At 45.1% G+C, this 26559-nt stretch overlaps 1 protein-coding gene across 1 annotated transcript in view; it reads right to left on the reverse strand.

Annotated features, from left to right (window-relative positions):
• The window catches only part of ADAMTS17 (ADAM metallopeptidase with thrombospondin type 1 motif 17), a 346933-nt gene that overhangs the window by 141747 nt on the left and 178627 nt on the right, over nucleotides 1–26559 (reverse strand). The window contains exons 9-10 of the mRNA XM_036844635.1: nucleotides 16201–16341; nucleotides 14062–14212 (exon numbers count right to left, since the gene is read on the reverse strand). Coding sequence (XP_036700530.1) covers nucleotides 14062–14212; nucleotides 16201–16341 — 292 coding nt within the window. The remainder of the gene's footprint in view (nucleotides 1–14061; nucleotides 14213–16200; nucleotides 16342–26559) is intronic.

Below are 26559 nucleotides of genomic sequence, written 5' to 3' on the forward strand. Positions count from 1 at the left end.
TTCTAAAGACCATATGGAAAAATAAACAAGAAATAATAGCCAGTAAAATTGTGAAAAAGCATATGTTTAGTGTATTAAAATATTTTATAAAGCCACAGTATGTAAATATTAAGAGGTACATGATTACACTAGTGGAACAGACTGGAAAATCCAGAAATATTAAAGAAATATAAAAATATATTAAAAAAATAAGACATACAGAAATGTATATTATAAAGATGGCATTTCAAGTTTATGGGGAGAAATGAATTATTCAATAAATGGTATGGAGCCACCTGAGTAGCCATCTGGAAGGAAAGTGAGGTTGGACCCCTACCTCACACCTTACCCTAAAATAAATGACTGCTGGATTAAGGATTTAAACGTAAAAATTAAACCATAAAAGTACTAGAAGAAGCCATGAGAATTAAATTTATTTACAGTTTAGGAGCGGGAAAGACCTTTCTAAACATGGCACAAAACCAGAAGCCTTAAGAAGAGATTGATATATTTCACTTTACACTCACACACACACATGCACACTTCTGCCTGACATAAAATATGATAAACAAAATAAAAAACAAATAAACTGGAAAAAAAGAACATTTGCAACTCATATTTCAGCTAAAGAGCCAATTTCCTTAGTAATTAAAACTTCTAACACCTTACTAAAAAAAAATCAATAATACAATATAAAAAAGATTTAAGAAGACAGTTCACAGAAAAGAGAACACAACTGGATTTTTAATATATGAAGAAATGCTCAAACTTATTACAAGAGAAATGCCATTCAACTTGCAACAGGCTCATTTCTTGAATATTCAGATTGGCACAGCTCAGATAGACTGGAAGAAGGTGTGGGAATCGGGCACTTCCAAGTGGTGTTTGTGGGATGGTAAACAGATAAGCTCTTGTGGGAGGTCAATCTGGCAACACCTATCAACAGTGGAGGCATGAACCTGATTTCACATAAAGTTCAAAGACAGGCACACTAATCTGTGGGATCAGAAAGTAAGATAGTAATTATCGCTGGGGGTTAGTGAACAGAAGGGGGCTTTGGGGGGCTGCTGGAATTGTTGAAACGCTGTACTTCTTCATGCTAGTTATGCTGGTGTGTTCAGTTTGTGAAAAATGAATGTGACTGTACATTTATGATTTGAGCACTTTTCTGTGTATTTCACATTGTGCTACAGGTGAATAAAACTACAAAAAAATATATATGTGCAAAAATGAACTTTAACCCACTTCTAGGTATTTACCTTATACATTAATGGCTTTCAGTTGGGGACAATTTTGCACACACACCCTCTGCCCCGCCCCAGAGGAATCTGGCAACATCTGAAGACTTTTTTCTATTGTCCCAAATAGGGGGATGCTCCTGACTTATAGTTGGTAGAGACTAAACATCCTACTGGGCACAAAACAACCCCACAACAAAGAATGATCCAGCCCCAGATGTCAGTAGCGCTTGGGATCAGGATACTCGGATGCAGATCAACTCAAAAGTAATAACAAAAGGAAAACCAGTAAGTTACAGTGGAGAAGACTGCAAGACACCACCCTAACCAGGTGACTGAGAGTAACAGCACCAGTAATAAGACCACGGCACATCTGTGGTCTCCTTGATAATGCATAACCCCAATCCAAGCACTGAGAAAACATCAGACAAACCCAAACTGGTACTCTTCAAGTGTCAAGGTCATGAAAGACCCAGAAAGACTGAGGAACTGCCACAGATGGGAGGAGACAAAGGAGACCTGACAACTAAATGCAAAATGGGACCCTGGTACAGAAAAGGGAGAATAGTGAGGAAACTGGTGAAATCTGAATGTATGTTAGTTAATATCATACCACAGTAATTTCCTGACTTTGATAATGTAAGATGTGAACAGAGAAGGAAGCTGGGTAAAAAGTGTATACTTTCTGTACTATTTTTGTAACTCTTCTTTAGGTCTAAAATTACCTCACAATAAAAAGTTTTAAAAATAACACAATCTGTGGTTAAAAAAAAAAACAAAAAAAATGGAGCAACTCAATTTTCATTGGTATTAAACAACTCTAAAATGTACTGTTAAGAGAAAAAAGCAAGATGCACATCAGTATGGTAGCATGCTAATATTAGCATGAAAAAGGAAACATATAAATGGTTAATTCTGGATTTTATACCTTGGGCATATATTGATTATTCAGAAAATAATTCTGAAAAGTCACACAGATAATCAACCAACCATCTGTGGTGGAGATGGTCTTTGCTGTAATTATTTAGTGCTCACAGTGCATATTTACAAAGAACTGATTAGACAAACTAAAAATGGCAAATGTGGCTTTTCCAGAGTGAATTCTTTCTTTTCACCCTCAATGCCACTGCCTTGTTTTATCCTCTTCCTCTCTCAGTTGGACAGCTGCAATAGTTCCTAGAAGGTCTTCTTGACTATAATCTTTTTCATGCTCAACACACTTGCAAAATCTTCTGAAAACACAGATCTTGACTTAAACCATACCTCACTCCCTTCAGGACTAAAACCCCTACGACACAGCTCCACATTTATTTAGCTCCTGCCCCTCACTTTTCCCTGTCTGCACCTGACTACCCATAGTCCACAGACACTCGGTGACCTCGCTGGCCCTGCTCCAGGCCCACCTCCCTGCAGGCCGTTCACCCCTACTGGAGACAGAGCATGGACAGGGAGAATGACCTGCTGCCTGCCCTCAAGAGCACTCAGGCCAGGGAAGGGACCAGGGCTAAATTATCTTAACAGAGAGCCAGGAAATCACCTGCCATATTCTTCCCCACCCTTGTGAAGTCTTTCCTCCTTTTCTCCATTCCCAGCAGGAAGAACCCTGATGGGTTCTAAGAGTGCTCCAACCTAACTGGTCCCGTGGCTGACAGTCCCATGTGTCTCACCTCCCACCCCCTCGCCCCTCGATCCTGAACTCCTGGGGGGCAGCAGCTGTGTCTTATCGCCTCCTCATCTCATTAGCACACATCTGGCAGCACATGGTACAGACCCAAAGAAGACATGCTGAGTGAATCAACGAATGAATGAATGAACAAAATAAATTCATATGTCAAGCAGTGCAAGGCTTCAGCAGAGACAGAGAAAAGCTGACACATTCTAAGCATTTACCCAGCCCAGGCATCAGGCTAAAAGCTTTACCAGAATTCCTCATTACTACTCACACAACTTCATGAGACAGAAACTGTCACTACTCACATTTTGCAGATGAGGAAATAGAATTAAGTGACCTGCCCAAGCCACAGGGCTGGAACTTGTCCTGACCCCAGAACACACTCTTACCCATTGGTTATACTGCCTAAGGGTCCCCAGTTTCCTCTCCCCACTCCCCCACCCACCCACCTCTGATCTTGCATCCTCTCCGTCAGCCGGCCTTCAGAGCTCATCCCTGTCTTATTTGTGGTGGAATGGACTGCTCTGTGCCCTCTGCCCAAGGTGTTTTATCAGCAAGCATTGTTGGGAAGCTTAATCTTTGGCTTAAATGAAATGGAAAGCCATGGGTCCAGTCCAAAGAGCAAGGAAAAGAAAATGGATCCCTGGTTCTAGCATCTGTTACCTCACTAGCCACATTTAAGGTTTGTTGAAAGTCGTGCGGAGAATGCCGCAGAATTCCTCAAGGTGCTGCATGACAAATAAGCCTGGGCCGAGCTTCCTTCCTTGGAGTACCATGGAAATGCGGGAAAGGTCTGAATTTCCCAGGACAAAGACACGACTGCTCATGCCTTCAAGGCTTTGTCGTTTTCTTCACCTGGTGGTCTCCCTCTTAAGTACTCTCAAGGTTATTTTGACACTCTTCATGCACTGTTTGGAGAGCAGCTCTGACTCAAGACAATACTGAAGGGAATGGTTATGTAAAAGCCCTCAGAAATCTGTTGCTGATAACATAAGCCAAAAGGGAGATAAAATGCTAAGAGCTGGATGAAAAATTACTCATCCAAAATTTCCACACATAACTACTGTGGTTTGAAGCCTTCCCCCAGGCCAGCGTGCCAGCCCCACTTCTGGAAGGCTGGTTACTCCTTCCATGTTCCTGAAGGGTGCAGAGACTGTCACCTGGCTGGGGACACCTGGGGTGGGTGCTGCTGGGTGAGGGTAGGGCTGGGGCACTGGGCACTCAGCTGGCAAGGAGGGTGGGCAAGAAGTGAAGGATAACACACAACTTGCAAAGTCTGGAGAGCTCTGTGAGGAGGCAGTCCACTGTAAAGGTTCAAACACTTCTGGAAAATTGGGGCCCTCTACTGCCAAAGTTCAACAGTTCTGAGACAGGTGGCAGATGCTGGGCAGGAAGCCGAGACTGAGGCGGGCAAGCGGCTTTCGACCTGGCATCCAGCCAGGCCCTGTCTCTCTGAGAGGAGCAGGGCAAGGCTCCTGGTCCACCAGCCACCACCCCCCCACCCCACCCCACTGCCCCCGGCCAGGTACACTGGCATTAAAGGGGCAGGTTTCATTTAGATCAGCAGATTCCAAACCAGGCTGAGTCTGAGAATCTCCGGGGAAGCTGAATAAAAAGAAATAGCTGAAGCCCGTCCCCCAGAGATTCTAACACAGAAGGTCTGGAGTGAGGCACACACACTGCTGCCATTCTCTGGAGGAGATTCTAATGACCCACCAGGTTTAGAAACGACCAACATCAGAGAAAAGAATACTGTTGGTTCCAAGGTGGAATTCCAACACCCTGAGCTTCCTGGATACCACATTCATCAAGAAGACCATGAGAGTCTCCCTGGGACTTGGGAAAGGACAGAAAGAGGCTTCCTAGCCTCGGGACTGGAAGCACACCAAGAGAGAGATACTGGACCCTGCAGAGCAATTCCTGGAGGTTACAGGCTCCCAGAGTGGCAGGAGGAGTAGTGAGGACAGACAGGGACAGATGCAGAAAAGGACCAGGCAACGAGACTGTCAGCTAAACAGCATCTCCTCTACCACTGACTCCAGGAAATGAGTTGATGGAAAAAATGATACAGCTAACGTTTACTGAGCACCTACTGTGTGCTAAGTGCTCTAGTTCATTTGTTACTTAACCCTCATAACAACTCTATGCTGTGTTAAGTAGAATTATTTTTCCCATTCTGCAGATTAGAAAACGGAGGCATAGAGAGACTACGTAACATGCTCAAGAGATGGAGGCAGGACATGACCCTGGGCAGCATGACTGGAGAACCCATCTTCTTAACCACTGTGTGATATGGACAGCACCTCCATGGTGTGCTGAAGGCCAGAAGAATTAAATGCAAAAGAGCAAAGAAGCGAACATTAGGTAGAAATGAATGCATAAGACCCTCTAATGCTGATTACCATTCTAGACACTGTTGCCTTCCTGCAACAACTGGCTTATAGCTTCTCTGCTCAATATTTTTTTTTAAAAAACAGCATAATATGCACGTCTCAGTCCACTGCGCACACCATGACACATTGGCACACCCCTGCTCAAGTCAACCAATGAGGCTGTTATGCATCACTTCCCAGCACCTTCCTTTCCCCGTGGGGCAGTCAGGCATGTGCTTTGGAGCAGTGATGGTGGCATGTTTTGCTGAGGTGCAGGAAGGATGGAGGGACAAGTGGTCATTACACAGCACCTTTCAACTAAGAATCTCCAGGAACCAGGTGAGGAGGGGGGACAGATAAATTTCTCTTTCATATTGAAAAGGGTTGAAGGCTTTGTGATGCCATGATCCTTGGCAGAACGTTACCCTAACTCCCCACTTCTTGCTTCTGTCTCCAGTAGCAATGGCACACTCTTCCTCTCAGCTGATAATAACTACTTCTGGCCTTCTCACCCTCTGTTTCACCTGGCAGAATATCTGACCTTAAATAGCTTTAAGTCTTGTTAAATAATGACTTTGCTTTGCAAGCAACTTTGCTGATGTAGACAGGAGGAACTTGTAATCATAAAAAAAGATGGATTGGGCTAATTGCATAAAGTTCATTTCCCCTTTCTAATAAATATTTACCATCCAATGTTTATAACTTTTAATGTTTGGACTTTCTTGAAATGCTTTATTGAATTAAAACCATCACATTACCATTGGCTAAAAGAGGAGACAGCTATATTTGCCAACAACTTCTGCAACAAATGCCAGCTATTGATGCCAATTTTTTTTCCTTTGGTAGTTCATATTTCCACAGACAGCTTTGTGCCTTACAATACCCGCATTCTGCAGACAGACATGAAAGATGCAATGATGATGGTGTGGGGATCTCCAGAGCCCTAGAAATGAAAATGGACTGTATTTTAATTTTTCTTCATTCTCTGGTATGCAAATGTTTAAGAGAGCAGAAATATTTGAAGCTAGGCTGCTCCCAAAGCAACTGTAATGTTTTTCCAAAGTTATTTACCCTATACCCTTGGATAAGGAAGTGGCTCTTAATTTTGTTTGGTCTTAAAATGGTTACGAATTGTGAATGCCAAAAGAAGAACACACACAGAAGTCCAATCAGAAGGAAGTTCAGTATTGAAAATTCCACCTAAAGAAGAGGAATAGTCACAGAAAGGCAGCCCGTCCCTTGGGGAGCAAATGCTGACTGGCCACTGCCTAGCACCCAGCACCTGGCCTTGTACTCTGAAGTATATGGTGGAGCCTGTGAACCCTTCTCAGAATAATATTGGTCAGTGCATAATTATAAAATACATAAGTTTAGCAACAAAACAATTAAGTTCAAATATAATGCAAAATACAAATTTTTAATATAGTAACACGTGTTTCCTTGTCAACACATTATATAAGATCTGGCCCTAGGTCTAATAACAACTGTAATTTTGAACTAGTCATGAGTATAAATGATAATTCCAAATAGCTGCTACAACTTTCATGCAGTATGAAAAGGATCTGTGATTCCTAATCACGTGACAGTCACAGGTACTGCTGAGACTGCTGTGGCTTATTGCCCACACTCATAATGGAAGGAAATACTCATTTTGGTTACAGGTTGGAAAAAAATAAGGATGTGATCTTTTCCCTATCCCTGTTCACAAATTCTCTGAAATCTATCTGCAGACCCTAACTCAGAACCCCTGCTTTTACACAATAACAAAGATGCGTCCATGAGAAACGTGATCCCCTGAGACCGTATCCTCTACCTTCCGCCAAGGATAAGATTTTGTTCCTCGTAAGAGGCAGCAGCAAAATGAAAACTGCCCACCAGTAGTCATGGTGGTTAGTATTTTTCTCAAAATATAATCTATCCAGTTTCTTTTCTTCTTATTTTTATGGTCTGTATTCCAGAAAAAGAAAAAGAAAATGTTCAACTCTTGAAGCACCAATGTGTTTTGTGGTTTTATTCCCTTGGCAGCGTCCATACTGTGTTACACCCCATTATTATTTTCTTTTCTGTAATAGGCTTAAAGTTCTAGAAATGTTTTAAGACAGAAGATTCACACACATGCACGCACACACAACCCACTTGCCTCATTAATGTTTCTGTGCTTTTCCAAGCTACCCCCGAAGGCCCGGTGCAGGAATGCAAGCTGAGGGGGTTGCCAGGGAAGTCCTCCTCATGGACACAGCCTTGGGGGAGCCAGGACTTGGGAACACAGACAGCAGCGTTCCCAACTGGCATGCATGTGTGTGGTTTTTAAGAAATTCCTCCAGATTTTTGGAGTTGTAACGTCTTCACGATATTCATTCCCCTAAAACTCCTGGCTATGAGTGTTGTCCTTCTTTTTCATGGCATCTAGTTGGTAGTAATTTTTTTTTCCTATTAAAAAGGTGTAGAATTCTAAGGTGGCAGGCTTTTTTTCTTTCAGAGCTTTAAAGATGCTGCTCCATGGTCTTTCTTCACTTGCATTGTTTCTAATGAGAAATATGCTGTCGTTCCTACCTTGGTTTATCTCTACATAACTTGTCTTTTTTCCTCTGGCTCTTTTAAGATTTTCTCTTCATCACCACTTTTAAGCAATTTGATTATGATGAGCTTTGGTCTGGATTTCTTCATGTTTCTTGGGGTTCATTGAGCATCTTGGATCTGTGGGCTTGTGATTTTCATCAAATTTGAAAAAACTGTCAGCAATTACTTCTTTAAATATTATTTTAGTCCTCTCTCTCTCACCTCCTTCAGGGCATCAATCACATATGTCTTAGGCCACCTGAAGTCCCACAGTTCTCTTTGTTTTCAGTCTTTTTTCTCATTGTGTTTCACTTTGGATAGCTTCAATTGCTTTATCTTCAGCAGTCATCTCTTCTGTAATCTCTCATTTGCCAGAAATCTCAAGTAGGGTATCTTTCATCTTAAATATTGTAGTTTTCATTTCTAGAAATACCAGTAGGATCTTTTCCATATCTTCCATATCTCTACTTAACATGTTCAACCTTTCTTTTTGCTACCTTCCTGAACCTGGAATATGGTTATAACTATTGTTTTAATGCCTTTGTCTACTAATTCTATCACCTGTGTCATTTCTAGGTCAGTTTTGATTGATTTTTCTCCTCATTATGGATGTATTTTCCTGCTCCTTTGAAGGCCTGGTAATTTTTTATTTGATGCTAGACATTGTGAATTTTATTTTACTGAGTGCTGGTTTTGTATTTCTATAAATGTTTCTGAGCTTTGTTCTAGGACTTGGCTAAGTTACTTGGAAACAGTTTGATCCTTTCAGATTTTGCTTTTAAGCTTTATTGGGTGGGACCAGATCAGCATTTAGTGTGGGGCTAGTTTTGCCACTCTACTGATACAACACCCTTCTGTGTACACTACCTGATGCCCATGTGAGCCTCAGAGATTGTTCCCCCTAAGATTTTCAGATGGTTCTTTTCCTGGCCTTGGGTAGTTTTCTCACACACATGCGTTTCTCAGTACTAAACTGAAGATTCGTGCAGATCCTGTGCAGATTTCTGAGGTTCTCTCTTTGTAAAGCTCTTTTGTCTGTGGTACTCTGCTCTGTGAACACTAGCTGCCTCAGCCTCCCAGTACTCCTGGCTCTGTTTCTTCAACTCAAGAAGTCTGCTGCTTCTTCACAGCCCTCCCTCTCTATGCCACAGCCTGAAGACTGCCCAGGCAGTACGCCAGGACAATCAGAGGGTTCACCTCGTTTGTTTCACATCTCCCAAGGATCACAGTCCTTCCTTGCTTGATGGCCACTGTCTTGAAAATCGTTGTTTCATATATTTCATCTGATTTCTTAGTTGCTTCAGGTGGGAGGATAAATCTGGTCCCTGATACTCCATCTTGGCCGAAGGCAGATGTCAGGATAAGAAATTTAAAGGCAATATTGGGACCATGATCATTTCATTACATGATATCCATTTCAATCCTCAAGGGCATTAAAGAATAATGATGGTTATAGAGATCAATTGGGCATTGGATTACATGACATTTCGGTTGGCGCTAAAGGTCTCTGGAGTTTTGTATAATGCTTAATTTTTCATGGCCCTGAGGAGTTCAATATAGAAAAATGCTGATCCTGGAGATGTACAAAGATAGATTAGTTCTGTGCCCCCACAGTGGGGAGCCAGTGTTATCCAGAAACGTAACAGCAACACATTCATCAGCTCAAATGATTGGGTGCTTACTTTGTGATAGACCCAGTTCTCAGCACCTTACGTGTATTAACTCACCAGGAGTCTCAGATTTTAACAATGAGGATATTAATTAATGCACAGAGAGAGACACGGCCACTAGGAAGCAGGCTGCAGTCTCTCACTACCAGACTTGTACTGCCCTGGGAGGAAGCCACAGGAAAGGTGTGTATGAACCCTTGCAAGATATTTGACAGAGTCTTACATGTATGTTGGTGAACCAGATGGAGAAATGTGGACTCAGGCTTAGAGAGCCAATTCATTTTACGGGGAGGCCTGTAAGGGTTTCTCCCTTGCCTGTGAACCTGTCCAGTCTCATCAGTGGTTGGGTGAAGTCACATAAGAACTTAAATTTACTGTTAGGGTCATGAATGGATTTCAGAGCAACACATACTTGAACATCTACTATGTGCCAGGCACTGGCTGAGGCAGTTGGAAAATATTGTTGAGGAAAAGTAAGATTATTGCCCTTGAAGGATTTAAAATCTAGAAGAGGGAGATTATCAAAACAATAGTCATATAAACAAGCAAATTATATAGCATGTTAAAAGATGATAAGTTTATGAAAGCAGGGTTTTCCCTTAGGGGATCAGGAGATCTGGGTGCCACAAAGGTGGCAGGGGAGAGTTACCTGATGGAAATTTTAAATAGGGTGGTAGGCTTCCTTGAGGACATTACATTTGAACAAACAAACAAACAAATAAAAAACTCAAAAAAGATGAGGGGCTCAGTCATGTGGACAACTGAGAGAAGACCGTCCAGGTAGAGGAAACAGCCAGCAGGAAGCAGAGTGCATCCCTACCAGGAGCGTGCCTTGTGGGTTCGAGGAAGAGGAGGAAGGCAAGTAGAACTGGAACAGAATAGATGAAAGGGAGTGAATAAGGGGATGAGGACCAGGAGGAAGAGAACGAGGCTCATCCCAGCACCAGAGTCTGTTTTACAGGGGGAAGAAAGGAACAGTACAACATATGTGTGCCTCCTGTTATACTGAACATCAACTGAAACACAGACCTATAAACGCACAAATGAGCAAAACACCAATCAAGCGAGCTTTAGAATTCCACAGGGTGGTGCCTGGGTTAGATTCCAACGATGTGTCCTAGGCCTAGGGCAGCATCCCCAAGTCCTGGGTCCCAGCAGGCAACTGCCTCTCTCATCCACCAGTGCCTCTTTGGCATTAGTATGACATTTTCCCCAGCGTGAGAAGTTACTGCTTTCTAACTGGTAGATTTGTGCTGAAGGAAGCACCACCAGCCTTGCAAGCAGGATGATCACCACCAGCTAAGGCTGATGCTGAGTCAGCTGAGCACCTCCACACCCCTAAGGAGTCACTCCTGCCGAGACAGGCTGGGACCTGGGACCTGGGACCCTCTGCTGCAGTGCTTGCACCTGGACAAATGTCTCCTCAAGCAACAAAATACAAAAAAACTATAAGGAACTAAAAATAACTGTGTGCAGACTTCCCTGGTGGTCCAGTGGCTAAGAGTGCACGCTCCCAATGCAGGGGGCCCAGGTTCAATCCCTGGTCAGGGAACTAGATCCCGCATGCCGCAACTAAAAGATCTCGCGTGCAGCAACTAAGACCCGGCACAGCCAAATTAATTAATTAATTAATTAAAAACAAACAAACAAACCAACCGTGTGCATGCACATTTGGGGCAAATTCTGGACAGCAAGATACAAAAAGACCAAAGCAAACCAACTGCCACTTCTGAAAAGCCAGGAGCAAAAACAGGGTGTCGGGAGCAGAAGCAGGATACTGCACATGCCCCCTGCACACAACACCACCAAAGGGGTGGTCAAATCACCTAGGCCACCCCTCCAGCCCGACCCCTGGATCCGCCCCTACCCTCACCCCATATAAGGAACCCTCAGGGAGCGAGCAAGCAAAGGAACCTGTTACTTGTTCTCACTACCCCCATGCTGTAGCAGGGGCCCCAATAAAGCCTTGCCTGAAATTCTTGTCTGGCCTCTGATCAGTTTCTATTGATTAAGGAGGCCAAGAAACCTGGTCGGTAACACTGCTAGGATTTGGGGAGGAAAATGTCAACTTTGTTTTGGTACTGGTGGAATTCTCAAGGAAAAGGCAAGCAGGAAAGCATATTTTGTGGTTCTTGGTGAGCTGTAGGAATAAATGTTCAGCTGCATTTTAACTTACAAAACAAAAGATCTCACTTTATATAGTCGTATTTTGAGCTTCTAGGGAGAAAGGAGCAACACAGCTGAGCTGAACATGCCTTGCTGACCTCTCACTGTCCTCTTCAAACAAAAAGATGCTAATGAAGGAAAATAAAATACCAGGTTACCTTTCTCTCCTTTGGAATCTCTCTTTGAATGAATGGAGCCTGCCTTTTCTCCTGCAGGAATAGTCACACCTGGGCTTGGTCTCCAGCCCATCCCTTTCTGGCTGAGTGACCTTGGTCCATTACCTAGCCTCTCTCAGCCTCTGTTTTCTCATCTGCTAAGTGGAGTTCAAAGCCCCTGCCCTCAAGGGTTGCAGTCAGGGTTTCATGTGACAGTGCATGGAAAGAGTCTAGCCTAGAAGATCACGAGCCACTAGTAGTTGTACCTCCCTCCTCCTATCTCTCCTCACCCAACTGATGTGCAACAGCCTGGCTCCTAGAAGGCAATGGCTGTGGCTCTTTGGGAGGAGGCAGCCTCTGTCCAGCTTCCACCCCAGTCAATCCTGTTGGCCAGGGAAGACTCCACAGTGGGCAGAGTGGCCACTGTGTGTCCACTGACTCAGCTGGGTGCTTCCCTCTTCTCCATTCTGGGTGCCCGGGGCACTTCTACCCTTCTCGAATGCTCGGCATCCTCCACTGGGGTACCATGCACATGGATCTCCTGGTGTTACCACACCATCAAAAGACCCTCTGAAACCTGCCCTCTCCGATAGTTCTGTGCCATCATGCACTTTAAGTGACTGAAGGCTGGGACAGACAAACAGGATGCCTCTTGGCCAGCCTATGGTACATGAATGAGTGCCTCAATGGTCAAGCCTTAACGGTCAAGGCTGATGGTGAGCACCAGACATCGCAGCAGACCACTGGGGATGATCGGATCCGGGGGCTGGTCCCATCTCCCCAGGGAGGTGTCCTTCAACCCAGCCATGGCTGGGTGTGAAATGGGAGACAGCTTCCTGTTACCAGGACCTGGAAGATAGACCCTTGCTGGCACCTCCACAGGGGAATGGAAGAGGAAGACTCAGGACAACCCTGTGAATAAATGCCCTCTGAGGAAACAGCTAGCAGGAGGTGCTAGCCTGGTTGTGAGGCACGGCCCTTTTCCATACCCCAAACAATGGCAGGCAGTTCCCCACCTGCAGATTCCACCCAGATTTCCTGAACCAATTCACGCGTAGCCAGGAAACACTCAAGAGGCAGCATCCCGCCTCCCGGAGTCCAGGCTGACCTGCTGTGCTGGCCGGGATCCCAGGGTCTCATTTTGAAGGCACAGTCCCGGTCTATCCTTCTGTCTTGGAGTTGCTCCCGTCCTGAGTTCTTGCTCTGGGCACCCACCCAGCCCTCCAGGCTGCCTCCCTGGGACTAGATGCTGCCCTGAGCTCCAGGCCGACTGCCACTGGGTGGCTCCTGAGTCCCACACATCCCCAGCTGGTTCTCCTGCTCCTGTCCTCCTGCCCCATGATGGTGCCGGCTCTGCATCCATCCTTGAGCCAGCTGCCAACTGCTGGCTGAACCACAGGCTGCTCTGGCCCTCCCCTGGGGCCCCAGCATGGAGATAGCCTGCCCCAGGGCCTGGGCACATCCCTCCCACCCACAGAAGTGGCCCAGCTGTCTGCAGTACGGTGAGAAAGTGCACACTCTGGGGGTGAACAGACTTGAGTCAAATCCTCTACTTACCTACTGGCCAAGGCATTCTGAATGATCAGTTCACCCCTGAGGCTTGATGTTATCATCTGTACCCTGGGGGAGAGTAACCTCGGGAGTCTGTGGTAAGGGTTAACTGGGATCAGGCACATTGGAAGCTTTAGGGCAAAGCATGTGGGCATTGTTCAGTAAATGGTAACATTTTAATGGAGTTATTAATACTATTATCATATAATCAATTTATTATTTGTTAAATGTTCTCAATATGACACTCTCCAACGTCCAGTAGTTTTTAGCTCTCTTCTATATCTGTGCCGGGTTTGATGTCAGGTGACATTGCATCACCTCCAAGAATAGGTTAATTTACTTTTTCCTAGTGTCTTAATGTTTTCATGTTAAGACATTAGGCTACTAAGAAAGAAACACCTTTGGATTAAAAAACAAAACAAAATAAAACATTAGGCTATTGGTGTCAGCAGTAACTCTGAACCATCCCCCTGCCTATGTGTGCATGTGTGTGTACGTGTGCATGCACATGTGTGCGCATGGCTCACTCTGGGTGCCCCGTGAAGTTGCTCATGAGGTATACGCGTGTGCATGTATGTGCATGCATGTATGCACATACGTTTATGTGTGTGTGTGTGTGTGGAGTGTAAATGCCTGTATCCTCCAACAGAAGCCAGATGCTCCTTCCTGAGCCAGCCTTCCCCTCCCGAGGCTGCTTACCTCCATGTTTCTGCAGAAGGTGGCGTTGGTGCCAAAGAGGATCTGGCACTGCTCGTTGGCGCTGTAGTGCATGCCTGGCAACTTGTGGGGCAGGCGCACCGCGTGCTGGCTCCTGGGGTCTGTGACCAGCAAACAAGTGCTAACTTTTGACCTGAAACAGCCGAGAGGCAAGTTGGTTTGCAAATGTACCACCCAGGTTTTTGTTCTGCTTTTTCAGTCACTGAGAAGCAGGAACCTCCAAATTATTTATGGGGAGATGACCAGGCACCAGACACATGGGCTGCACTTTTTGCTCTTTTTCCACATAGCTGAATGCAGATCTTTACTCCGGAGGCCATGAGAACTGGGCAACTAGGAAAGGGCCTGGGCGTATCACCCACATGGCTAATGTATTTTTGTCAGGGAGTCTGAGTGCTTTCTTGGATGAAAATGCTTTTGAAATAGAGTCCTATGATATTTTCTTAGAATGTGGCTTTAGCAAAAGTCACTATGAATAAAGAAACAATTGGAGTAGGGTTGTTTTCTTTTAAATAAATAAATAAATAAATAAATAGGCAAGCTTATTTCCAATTCAGTAGATTTTCTTGGGGGGCCTGTCAGGCCATGGCTGCTGGCTGGTCCAGGTGCCTCATCTGGCCATGAAAGTTGGCTGGTGGCACACCGTGCAAAGGACTTGGGGATTTCAACCAGGACGGAAATGTTCAGAGATGTTGAGAACAGCTCTGAAAAATTAAACTGGGGGTTGTGTGGCTGTGGCTCCATTAGGAGTTAAATACTTGAATGCTTTTATTTTTTAATTCCTAAAACAAGGCAGATGGTAGTAAAAAGAAAACCCAGCCTCTTGCCAAGATTCTTGAAGAAAAGAGTTGCACGCACGCAATACACACAGGCTGATACTGGTTCACCTCTCCTGGGCTCAAACTCATGGGACACTTCAACAAAGTCAGTGGGACCAGTACTGTGTATGTGAGCAGATGAAAATACCTTTGTTTCACTGACCTTTCTGGGTAAAATGAAATAATGTCAAGTGGCTTCCAACATTGCATTATGATTTGGTGATACAAGTACTCAGTAGGAAATAGCCTACATTAAAACTAATGAGGCTATTTTTAAAAATTATTTTTTCTATTTATTTATTTATTTATTGGCACACCAGGTCTTAGTTGCAGCATGTGGGATCTTCGCTGTGGCACGTTTAGTTGCAGCATGCAGGATCTTTAGTTGCAGCATGCATATGGGATCTAATTCCCCGACCCTGGATTGAACCTGGGCCCCCTGCACTGGGAACGTGGAGTCTTACCCACTGGACCACCAGGGAAGTCCCTAATGAGCCCATTTTTAAGCCCTGTGTACCATTTAGTTTCCCAATCACAGGAAACCTCATGAAAGAAGACCCAGGATGAAGCCAGAGTGATGCCTTTGGTCCTCCTCCCTGAGTTCACTGGGCACTCCACTGTGTTATTGGACTATAAAGCTCTGTGTGTAGGAGAGACTCACTGACCCCTTCAGTCTCCATGGGGTGTAGAGATGATGCAATTAAGTAGTGAAACAATCAGGGTCTGCCTGTCAAACCTGTAAGTTCAGCCCTGAGGTCCTGACACTAAGGGATTCACATTGTATATGAGCACAGACTCTGTTTGACAAAGTTCTGGCATCAGATGGCCAATTCTTCCACGGAAGTCTGAGAATGGAGTGATGCAGACACAATCTGGAAAGAAAGTGGCTATGAGATAAACTCATCCCAGTCCCACACGTGAGGAAGGTGAGCAAGCCCTCCTCCCAGCAAATGGACTCCTGTCCAGGGAAGCAGCCTGAGTGTTGTGGAAATGCCCTGTTCTACAGTAGCCAAAGTGTGCCACTAGGGTGGTGCCCACCCACAGTCAAAATAATGCAGAGAAGTGAAATGAAATCTTGTCAAGATACGGTCACTGCATTGACATTTCCATCGATAAGATTTATGATCACCAGCTGGGTGCCCAGTGTCATACCAGATGCACACTTGGGAGGAAGCTTGACCAGCTGAGAATTCTAAGAGATTCACTTCTGCTCACACTGGCTGAGACTCCAACTATCATGTCTTTAGGAAGTATTTTAGTACTTTCTATTGCGTTGATTGTACAGAACAATTCAAGGACTTACTTGAGGAAGTTTTCAAGGTCATCTCGACTGCAGGAGGACCAGGAGAGGTCGCTGGGGTTCCGGCCTTTCACCCACTCTCCCGACATGATGTGGGACCTGCCAGCGCAGGAGGAGTGGTCGTCATCATGGTTCATTCCCAAGCTGCCCAAGGGAAAGGAGGGGAGAGGACACTCATTACAGGCTTCTCATCTCCTCATCCAGGTTCTAGCACACTATGCTAACCTAAATCACATCTTAAACACAAAAGGTGGCACAGGTGATACCTGGTTCTCTGCCACTCTCACAGAGCAGACCAGGAGTCACAAGTTTATAGAGAAACAGAGAGGGTGATGACTTGCTTAGCCAGTGAATGGAGACTGATTGACCACGTAACAGACAGCATTCACTAAACAAATGAATAATAAATGAATGAACCAATTACATTAACTGCAATATTATAGTTCTGATGTTTGGACTTGCTTTTCCACATTAACATATCCTAGCGTTAATGATCTAGTGTTTCATTGCCTGCAGAGAAGTCACTACACTAACGTGTAGTGGGAACCAACCAAGACTTTGACTTATGAAAACTCATGAACAATTATGGCTTTTCTTTCATGTCACTATAGCTGGGTCCACCAAGATCATACCTGTCACCTTCCCACCCAGTTGTACCTGGAAGACACCAGGATGCTGGCTTAGACGAGGGAGGCTGACATGCAATTTGAGCTGAACAATGATCTCAGTTCACACACACGCTGTCAGTGGGGTAAAGCCGAGACACAGAACACACAGGTGTTCAGGTGGCCCACAGTCTGCTGACCCGTGACTTCCAGGGGAGAGACTCACTGTGCATAAGGATTGCTCACTCTTTGTCAACAGCCCCGTGGAAAACACACACACTTTCATTCATTCAAACATATTTATGAGAGGTTTCTCAAGTGCTAGGAATGGACTAGAAGGAGAAGATACAATGGTGTACAATAAGCCATCCCTGACCTCAAGTCAGCATGGAAGAGGAGACAGACACAAACAGAGGTAATTATGAAAAGAGGTTCTAAATGCTTCTCTGCAGCCATATTTTCCCCGTTTTCCTCATACGTCTCTGATCATCTTTCATCAATTCCCCTGTGTTCTTGCTCTGCACACCCCCAGGCCACTCCATGCTCCTATACAGAGAGGCTCCCTTGGCCACCCCCACATGGAGCTGGATTAGCTGATGCCACCCCCATCCCCGGAACAACACGGCCTGGCACCCGAGCTCCTGCTCCAGGCAGGCAGGGCCCCCTCTGGTCACCCACACGTGTCTGTTCCCATAGTTGAGGGTACGCTTACCAAGGGTCAACAGTATTTATACTCAAACCTATTTATGTCAGTAGTTCTGTTACTTCAATCAATACATGTGGCTACATGTTGTGTTAACCAACAAAATATGAGAATAAAAGTTAAGTTGTTTTCATGAAAACTAACTTAGCTACTAGCTACAATAGGCTGCCAAGTTGGGTGTGGGCAGACAACTGTAAAAGATGAGGAAAAAAATCACAAAAATCTGCCCCCAGACTGCTTCACATGGGTCTTTCAAATTCTGCTGAATCTAAAAAAAAGAAAAAAGAAAAAGAAAGAAACTGGATTTAAACTCATCACATTATAGTTGTGGTTTCTGTGAAGGCTATGGAAGCCCAATCGGCTTCCCTCAAAGAAAAGGCTTTCACTCCCACCACAAAACCGGTGAAAAAAATGAACGTTTTCATGGCTTAAGTTAAAACAAAATGACAAAATGTTTAAGAACATAAGTATAATTTCTTTACATTTCCCCATTTGAACCAATTTTTTGGTTAATGGGTCAGCTGACCAACAACTATCCTGCTATCTTGTTAGAAAGGAAAGCTTCTGCAGTGCTGCCTACATGTTGGGGCCACGTTCCCCTCAGTCCAGGCCTCTCCTGCCAAACCTCTCCCTGCAAAATGCCGGCTCCCGGGATTTCCCACAGGCTCTTCCACCCCACCAGGTGCCCTCAGGGCAGCTTTCCATCCCAGCCTGTCCACCAGTGACTGGCACAGAGCAAGCACTCTGTAAATATTTATCAAATGGATTAACTATTTAATGCAGCAGTAAACATCAAAAACTCGGAGGATCCACATGCATGGTATCTAGGGCGGCAGCAGCTTGCTCAACAAAACAATGAAAACCATCTCTGGGTAGATGCAGTCTTGCTGGTTCTAGGGTGGCAGCAGCTTGCTCAACCGAACAATGAAAACCATCTCTAGGTAGATGCAGTCTTGCTCTCCTGCCTAGATGTCAAGACTCCATCCAATTAGGGTTAAGTAGAGAACCAAGAAATTATCAGATACATCTGACCAATAAGAGTAATTTTTCAATGTCATTACTCGGGTTTTTATTTTTTTTCCTGCTTGATATCTATATCTTTATCTGTACCTGTTCCTGTATCTGTATCTATAGCTACATCTATACCTATACCTATATCTATATCTATACCTACATCTATCTCTTCGTTTCAGGAAACATAGGAACTGACTGGTTTTTCAACCGCATGTAGCAAAGGATATTAAAAGTCAGCTTAAATTTGATTTAGGGTTTGACTGATATCTATAAATGAAAGTGGTGATAGGGTTTTCAAATGGGTAGATCTGAAAATGTTGATGGCTTTCAGGGAACTCTGCTGTACGTGTAGAGGTTACAGAAATACAATGTCTCATGAGAAAAGTGGCTCCAACCTCCATCTCTAAGGACATAGTGTAAGCACAGCATGTGGAGCAGGTCAAACTGCATCACTGCCGACCCTGGAGAATCCAATCCCAGGGAGAATCAACACATGATCATAAACCCTCTCCCACCGTCCTGAGCTGGGACGTCCTGAGCAGCCACCAGATGCTCCTTGTTGTTTGGGAAACCACATCAGAGGAGATCCAAGCCCTGGCAGAATGGCCTCGCCACACATGGAGGAATGTTTCACTTGTGACATGCTTCCAACTTTTCTCCGGTGATCAAGCTGCTTGTAAAATCAAAGAGGTTCTTTCGCCCACATTCCAGACTCTGCTGGCCAGAGAACCTGGTCTCTCCGGAGACAAAACTATGTTTACAAAAGTGCTCAGAAATGCTGACTGCGCCCTCGACACCCCTTTGCCTGCAGGGTGTTGTGTTAACGGTTCATTCTGACAGCCCCCAGAGAAGGACTTCCCTAAGGAATGTTCCAGTCAGCAGGATCAGCTAGGAGTGCAACTCTTGGGTTTTCTGGAGCTTGTCTCTAATACAGATTGTGCTTGATCTGGTTTAAAATGTTCAAATGCTAACCAAGTGCCTCATAAATTTACAGTTTGCTGAACTCGCATTGGGGTGGGAGTCTTGATATTTGAGGTCTACATAAACTACGGTTTAGGCTATTTTTAGTTTAAATTAAAGATCACTTGACTGAAAAAATTCATGTTATTTTAGGTTTATGTCTGTGGTAACATTATATTTAACAAAAACATGTAGCATTAAGCACACACAGTAAGTGACTGAGATTAAGGACACAGACAGGCCTCATGTCACATGTGGTCCAGATTTATCAGACACAATAATAACTTAATGGCCTTGAGTAGATTTTATCTTAAAACAAAAGAACACATTGCTCTGAAATTGCTTCAGGAAATCCAATATATACCATGTGGGGATTCTGAAAGGCAATGCTCCCCCTGTACTAGCTTCACTCCAAACCCTGGAAGGCATGGGGGATACTAGGTGTTCTGGGCCTGGTACCTGTGCCATTTTGGACGCTTCAGTTTTACCTGGCTCAGAGCCTGTCTGTCTGTCTCTTGGACACTTTGGTGTTTTGATGTCAGGTTTGCGAGCCAGGTCTGCCTCCCCTCAAAGTACTCTTGGCTGTGTTTGTAAAACGAGTGCTTGGGGTGGAATGAAAAACCCAGGAAACGGCTCCCATGAGGGGACCCTCTCCAGTGGAGGGGTCAGGGCTGGCCTGGGTCCTGCTTCAGTCGCCCTGGGGGCATACTGCCTGCTGGTCCCTTTTCAATAAATGTTTACTGACTCTGTAATAACAGGAATGGCCCATGGCAGTTTCTAGGAGATAACAGGCAGGTTTGTATTCATTATTGTTAATTAATTAAATAATAATTAACACCCCAGCATTACACTAGAAGGGAAATTCTCTACTGCCACTACCTCTTTGCCAAGAACCAGACTGTGCCCTCAAACTGTAGCTACATAGAAACTTTACCTACAAGGTTCAAAAGTCACCAGGGGTACCAGGCTACACTCATTTATACAGGTTGAATAATAGGGTTAATTGTTATGATCATCAATAACCCTGTTTATAGGGAACACAGCATCAACATTCTCTCACCTCGGAGAAGTTTTTGCTTTTATTTTTATATAGGAAACTGAGCTCACCAGCTTGTAGGGACTCAGGAACACTGCAACTACCAGAGTAGATCTAGGACCTCCACCTCCACCACATACAGGACCATCGTAATACAAATAATCTTAAAATACCATGGAATTCCGAATCACTACTGGGTAAATAACAACCAATATAGTGTTCAGTGCATTTTGCTATAATGGATAACATCATAGTAGGTGAAAATGGATAAGGCACATTACAGTATATAGTATATATCTCTCTTAGCTAACCAAAGTACTGAAATCACAAAAACACTCAGGTTTTCAGGTTTATATAGATGGGATTTTGATGTCAAGTATATGAGTCAGGTCTGGCCTTCCCTCAAAGTAGTCTTGCCTGGGATCGCATGTGTTTGTGTATAAATATATGCATACACACACACGAGATCCACTTCAAATGGGCCTTAAACTTTTAATTTAACAAAAATTCAACTAACTGGGATGAGAGATAGAAAAAGAGAGAAAAAGAAAAAGAAAACAAAGCATGGGCAATTCTATCCCCTACTCTGGTCAATGAGCATGAGTGCGTGAATGCGTGCATGCATGCCTGTGGCCGTGCAGCCTCGGGAGGATGGTATGAAATCCCCCTTTTCATGGAGAAGTAGAGCACTGTATTTGAAAAGGCCTGGCTTGGAGTCAGACTGACCCGAATGAAAATTCCAGCTCTGCCTCTTGAGGGAACAGCGTTACACCTCTGAGCCTCTGCTTCCTTATCTATGACTAAATAGGGCTCATGGTATTTAATGTCATTCATTCATTCAACAAATATGTGTCAAATGCTCTCTATGACAAGATGCTGTCCCAGATGCCGGCACAGGCAAGGTCCCTGCTTCCACAAAGCTTACATTCTGAAGGAATGGGGATGAGCATTCCTCATGGTCAAACAGACACCAAAGCGCCTGACAAATAGTGGGATCTGGAAGAGATGAGAGTCTTGCTGCTTCTACATACATGCCCGAGTGAAGGAATGCTGGCTGTGCCCAAGCTGCAAACTCAGGTGCCCTCAGAGAGCTGGGAGTTAATGAGGGAAGTGGGGAGAGGTTACACAAAAGGGAAGGGAGGCTCATGGCAAATTGAACAGTTTTTACCCTATCATATGCCTTTAAATTCCATTTCTCTTCTGCAATGAGCTAACTGAACAGAACAGGCCTGTTCTGGCAGATGTGGTCCAGGGACTGAGAGAATGGGACCCCTGAACAGAGGCTTCATGGAAGCCTTAGCAGCCCAACTGCTCTTGGCAGGCGGTCACCCCATCCAGGACAGCTGTGAGGATAATCACAGACAACCACCAGTCTAGACCATGTGTTGCCTTCACAGGAAGAGGGTGATGGTGGTGGCCTGTGGCATAGCTCCCTGTTTCTCTTTGTCTCCCAGCAGCAGGCCACACTCCTGCTCAGCTCCCTGTGCATCCCACAGCCTAGGGTTGGTGAAGGCCTGAGGGATGCAGGCCCTGGGGCTACAGCTGGGTCACCTCAGTGAAAAGCTGTCTCCTGGCCCAAATAGCTCCTACGGGCTCACCAGCACCTGCAGCTGTGGTCCTGCTCCCACATGACAAAGGTGGTCCTGACACAGTGAGACGGTCTCGCCCTCCTCTGCTCCACCGGCTCTCAGAGCAGGCTGGGCACACGGTAGGGCTCAGTTAATGGCTGTGAAGTGAAAGCAGCACAAGAGCATCTAGGTCTACATAACAGCCCACTAGCACACAGAACAGAGGCTACCTTTGGCGCCCTTCCCCCCACTGCCTCATTGGCATTCATCATTGGCATGAGGGGATGGCCCCCAACATGAGCACGCAAACAAACAAGGGGCACCCCCTCGGGAGGCTCCCAGCCTCTTCCTATGATGCCCCCACTGCTCAGAGCATTCCATGAGCCCATCCAGAGCCAATGAATGCAAACATGTGTGTTGTTACTTCCATAGACTTGAAGTCAAATGATGTTTGCAAATTTTACTAAAAAAAAAAAATCCATAAAGCCATGTTGATTTTTGCCTGGGAAAGCAGTCTATAGAAGGGGGGGAGGGGGTGTCTGAAGCTGTTTCCAGGTAGAAGTTCCAAAGCAGTTTAGAATGATGGCTACATTGATGAAATAAGGATATACCCTCCCAAGGTGAGTGACTATTTCAGAGGGGACAATACTGATTCAGATGAAGAGGTTGTAGGGTGTTAAGAAAAAACTCTGCCTCTGTCAAGGCAAGGAGAGTGAGTGGAAGGAATAAGCCAATTCTCCTTCCCTCCTTTCCTTAGTCTTTTTTGAGAACTTTACTCTTCCATATGATTTTGGTTTGTCAAGTTTCATAAGAAGTCCTTTTAGTTTAGGATTGTACTGATTAAATTGATTAATTTGGGGAGAACTGGCATCACTGAAGTTTTGAGTCTCGCCATCCTGGGACATTAGGGCACCTTTTCATTTTTTCAGGCTTTCTTGAATGCCCTTTGGCAAAGTTTTGTAGTTTGCATCATCAAGGTCTTCCTATTTTTTTTTTTTTTATCAGCATCATTCCTGGGTATTTCATATCTTTGGCTGAAGTTGTGAACGAGGTCTGCTTTCTATTCTTCTGTAACTGATCACTGATTGTGTATAAGAAAACCATGGATCACTGTATGTCTTGTGATTTGCACCCTGATGAACACTCACTGGCTCCAACAGTTTGCCAGATGATTCTCTTACAAAATGCAGATAACGACTGCTTTGCCTCTTCCCTTTCAAGATTTGTATCTCATTCCTTGCCTTATGAAGTTTGATGGACTTCAAAAACAATGCAAAATATTAGTTAGAACATGGGAACCTTTATCCTGTTCCCAAAACTAATGGAAATGCTACCAATATTTGCACACTGGATACATCTGTTCTAGATTGCTTACAGCGAGGTTAACTTGGTCAGCTTAAGGACACTTTCTTCTAAATAATCACTTTAAGTGAGCTTCCTTGTTAGCATTTCAAAGGAAACACTAAAGAAAGTCTGACAAAGTGGACAGAGCGATGGTCCAAAAAGACAGAGGCTATGGTTGATGTTAAAGACCTGCCCCGATTATTCTGGGGAGCTGAGGCAAAGCTCCTAACTCCCCAGGCCTGTCCTCCTAGCTGGGAAGTGAGGGGCTTGAACCAGGGGTTCAAGGGGTTTTCCAGTTCAAAATGGAATCATTTTGTGATTCTGATCTAGAAGACTGAGCACAATGGTAAGGCAGAGTTGCTATTCATTCTTCCAATAAGAGCTGGGTGGGCCCTATCTTGTACCAGCACTTTCAGGGCACCAAGTACACAACAGTGAGCGGCACAAGCAGCCCTGCCTGTAGGAAGCCCACAGTCTGGCAGTGATCACAGACAAGTCAGCAAGTGCTGACCAGCACTGTCCAGTGTAACCTTCTGTGATGCTGCAACACTCCCTGTGTGACTATCCAATATGGCAGCCAGTGGCCACATGTGGCCATGGAGCGTTTGGAATGTGCTAGTATGACTGAAGAACTGAAACTCTGATTTTATTAAATTTTAATTGAGATAAATTTAAAGGCCCACATGTGGCTAATTGCTACCACACTGAACTATACAGGCAGAGACAAGAATCTGATTCAACTAACCTGAGTACCACCATTGTGCTAGGAGCTGTGGATGTCATCACATTGGTACAGGAGTATATCCAGGCCCACAAATTACTTACAGGCTTACAGATACTTAGAGAAATAAGACAACCTGATGACACAACTGGAGAAGACTCAGTGCCAGGTGTAGACATCAGAAGCTGAAAGCCATGGGCATTTAGAGAAGGGAGACATTTTGTCTCATACTGACTCTTTGTATGACCTCATGCCTATTTTTCCTCCAAAATGGTTGTGCTAATGGTGCCATCTGTGCTCAGCCCTCCAAAGCACAGGGCTGTGGTGTGATGGAATACAAGGGAAGAAACTAGAGATCTACAAAGGCTTTATAGAACATCCAAGAAGACAAAAGAACGTCAGCCTAAATTGCTTCAGACCATGATATCTGAAGAGAGGGATTCTCTAAATGCCTTCCCACGGAGGCCTCTTATGTGCTTTTAAATCTGGGACATTCTCAACCTCAAATGAATTCCGTCAAAGAATGGCATAAGATCATGTGCCTTCACTAACTGAAAAAGTGAATGGTGGGTTGTAATAAGGCAAAACAAAGGAGATATTCCTATTGCTAAAAAGTTCTGTGAGGCTCTCCTTAGCTCTTTAAAGGAAGATAATCTATTGAGGAAACATTTTTATTTCAAAAGAAGCCTTCACAAAAGCACTAAGCTCTTCTAAAATTAACCACTGACACGGTGAATGTCATCCCAGCCCCACGGCCGTCATCCCTTCTGTGGCCTGCTCTGGGCCTGGAGTGCAGAAGGGCTCCCGGGAAAGGGCCCGACATGACCTGCTGAAGTCCAGAATGCCATGAAGCCATGTAGACGCTATAGCAGCACCAACAAGGCTCAGCCCCCCTCCCAAATTGCACGATGATTCACTGGGACCCCTGGTCTCCTTCAAGTCTGCAGTGGACCTTCCTTTAGGCCCAGCTGCACTAGATGGAGGGCCATGTGAGGCATGGGGAGGGTTCTGAGGACACAGGTTGATGCGGCATAAGTGGGTCTGAGCTTGTGGCTCCACTCACCCCTCGCCAGTCTGTCAACAGTGTCCTGCAGTGCTGGGGAGACCAACCCTGAATTTTGGTTCCAGGTTGGCTCTCTGAGAACACCACATGCCTGGCTTATCAAGCAAGAACACAGCAAGGGAGCTGAAGAGTACAAAGTGTTTCCCTTCATGCAATGTGCTTCCAAGGTTCTGCCGAGGAAAGTCTGCCCAAAGAGAGGGCTAGCAGAATCACGGCACTTAGTTTGTTGAAGGAAACTGGGAAATTGGGTGAGAGTCAGAAGAATATGCTTTCTGCTTCTTAGCCTAAAGTGTAATTCGTCTAAGGGTGCTGCAGGCACCAGACTGAATAGGGCAGGAAATGGAAAGATGGCTAAAACCTTCCAAAGAAGTGAATCTCGGGCTAACATAGGCTACCCTTCAGATGTCAAGAAGGAATTTTCTGTGCACAACGGAGAGAAAACTGATGTGTAAATGGGGAGTGATCTCTCAGTTGCAGGGAAATCTATAGCTGCCATGAATCCTCCGTAGCTGTCCCCTGTGGAGTGCTTCAGAAGGCCAAGGTCAAAGCTCCTAGTCCCTCTGGGGCCCACACAGCAGAGCTCTGCAGTGAGGTGGAGAAGGGCAGAGGGTGGCGACTCTTTCCCTTCCCCCACCATGTCCCGGGTGCGGGGTTACCTGTCTGCTCCTGCTCTCCTCATGAAGTCCCTGGTTCAGAGGAACATTCCTTTCCTAGTCCCCAAAGTACTTTGCATTTTAACACCATCAGCCTCAGCATCTCCATCCAGAGGAATGACTATCATGGCAGGTGTGTTGGGCATTGTGGTGGCAGATGGAGCAAAGAGGGGCAGAAATGACGTTGGTATCACCACCATGGCTATGTGCATCTTAGGGGCGGGAATTCATACACTCATGCATCTGCTGAAGGCTGCTGCTCACTGAGGTCTGAGCTGGGGAAACCCCAGAGGATTTGGAGGGCTGAAGCAGATACCCTAATCCCTTCTAATCATGTCCTCATTCATCCAGACTCTGCTTCATCCAGACTCTGCTATCTGTCACGTGCCAGGCACAGCGCTGAGCACTCGTGTGCCCACAGGACACATATCTAAGGTGCAGACCAAGGTGGGTCCCTCTCAACACAGATGCTGAAAGGCACACTAAGAGCAGGAAAAATACTGAGAGAGCAGGGGAAGGAAATGTGATACACAACAGAGACCTCACACCCAAGAGCTGTGGGGGTGGCGTGGAGCGTGCCCGGAGATCAGAGAAATAGCGTTTTCAGCATGCCAGGCAGTGCATGTTGCGTACATGAACTCACTATTATCATCCCCACTTCACAGATGAAGGAACTGAGGCAGAGAGGTTGAGAA

Source organism: Balaenoptera musculus, chromosome 2 (assembly GCF_009873245.2).
Source record: "Balaenoptera musculus isolate JJ_BM4_2016_0621 chromosome 2, mBalMus1.pri.v3, whole genome shotgun sequence".
Lineage (NCBI taxonomy): Eukaryota > Metazoa > Chordata > Mammalia > Artiodactyla > Balaenopteridae > Balaenoptera > Balaenoptera musculus.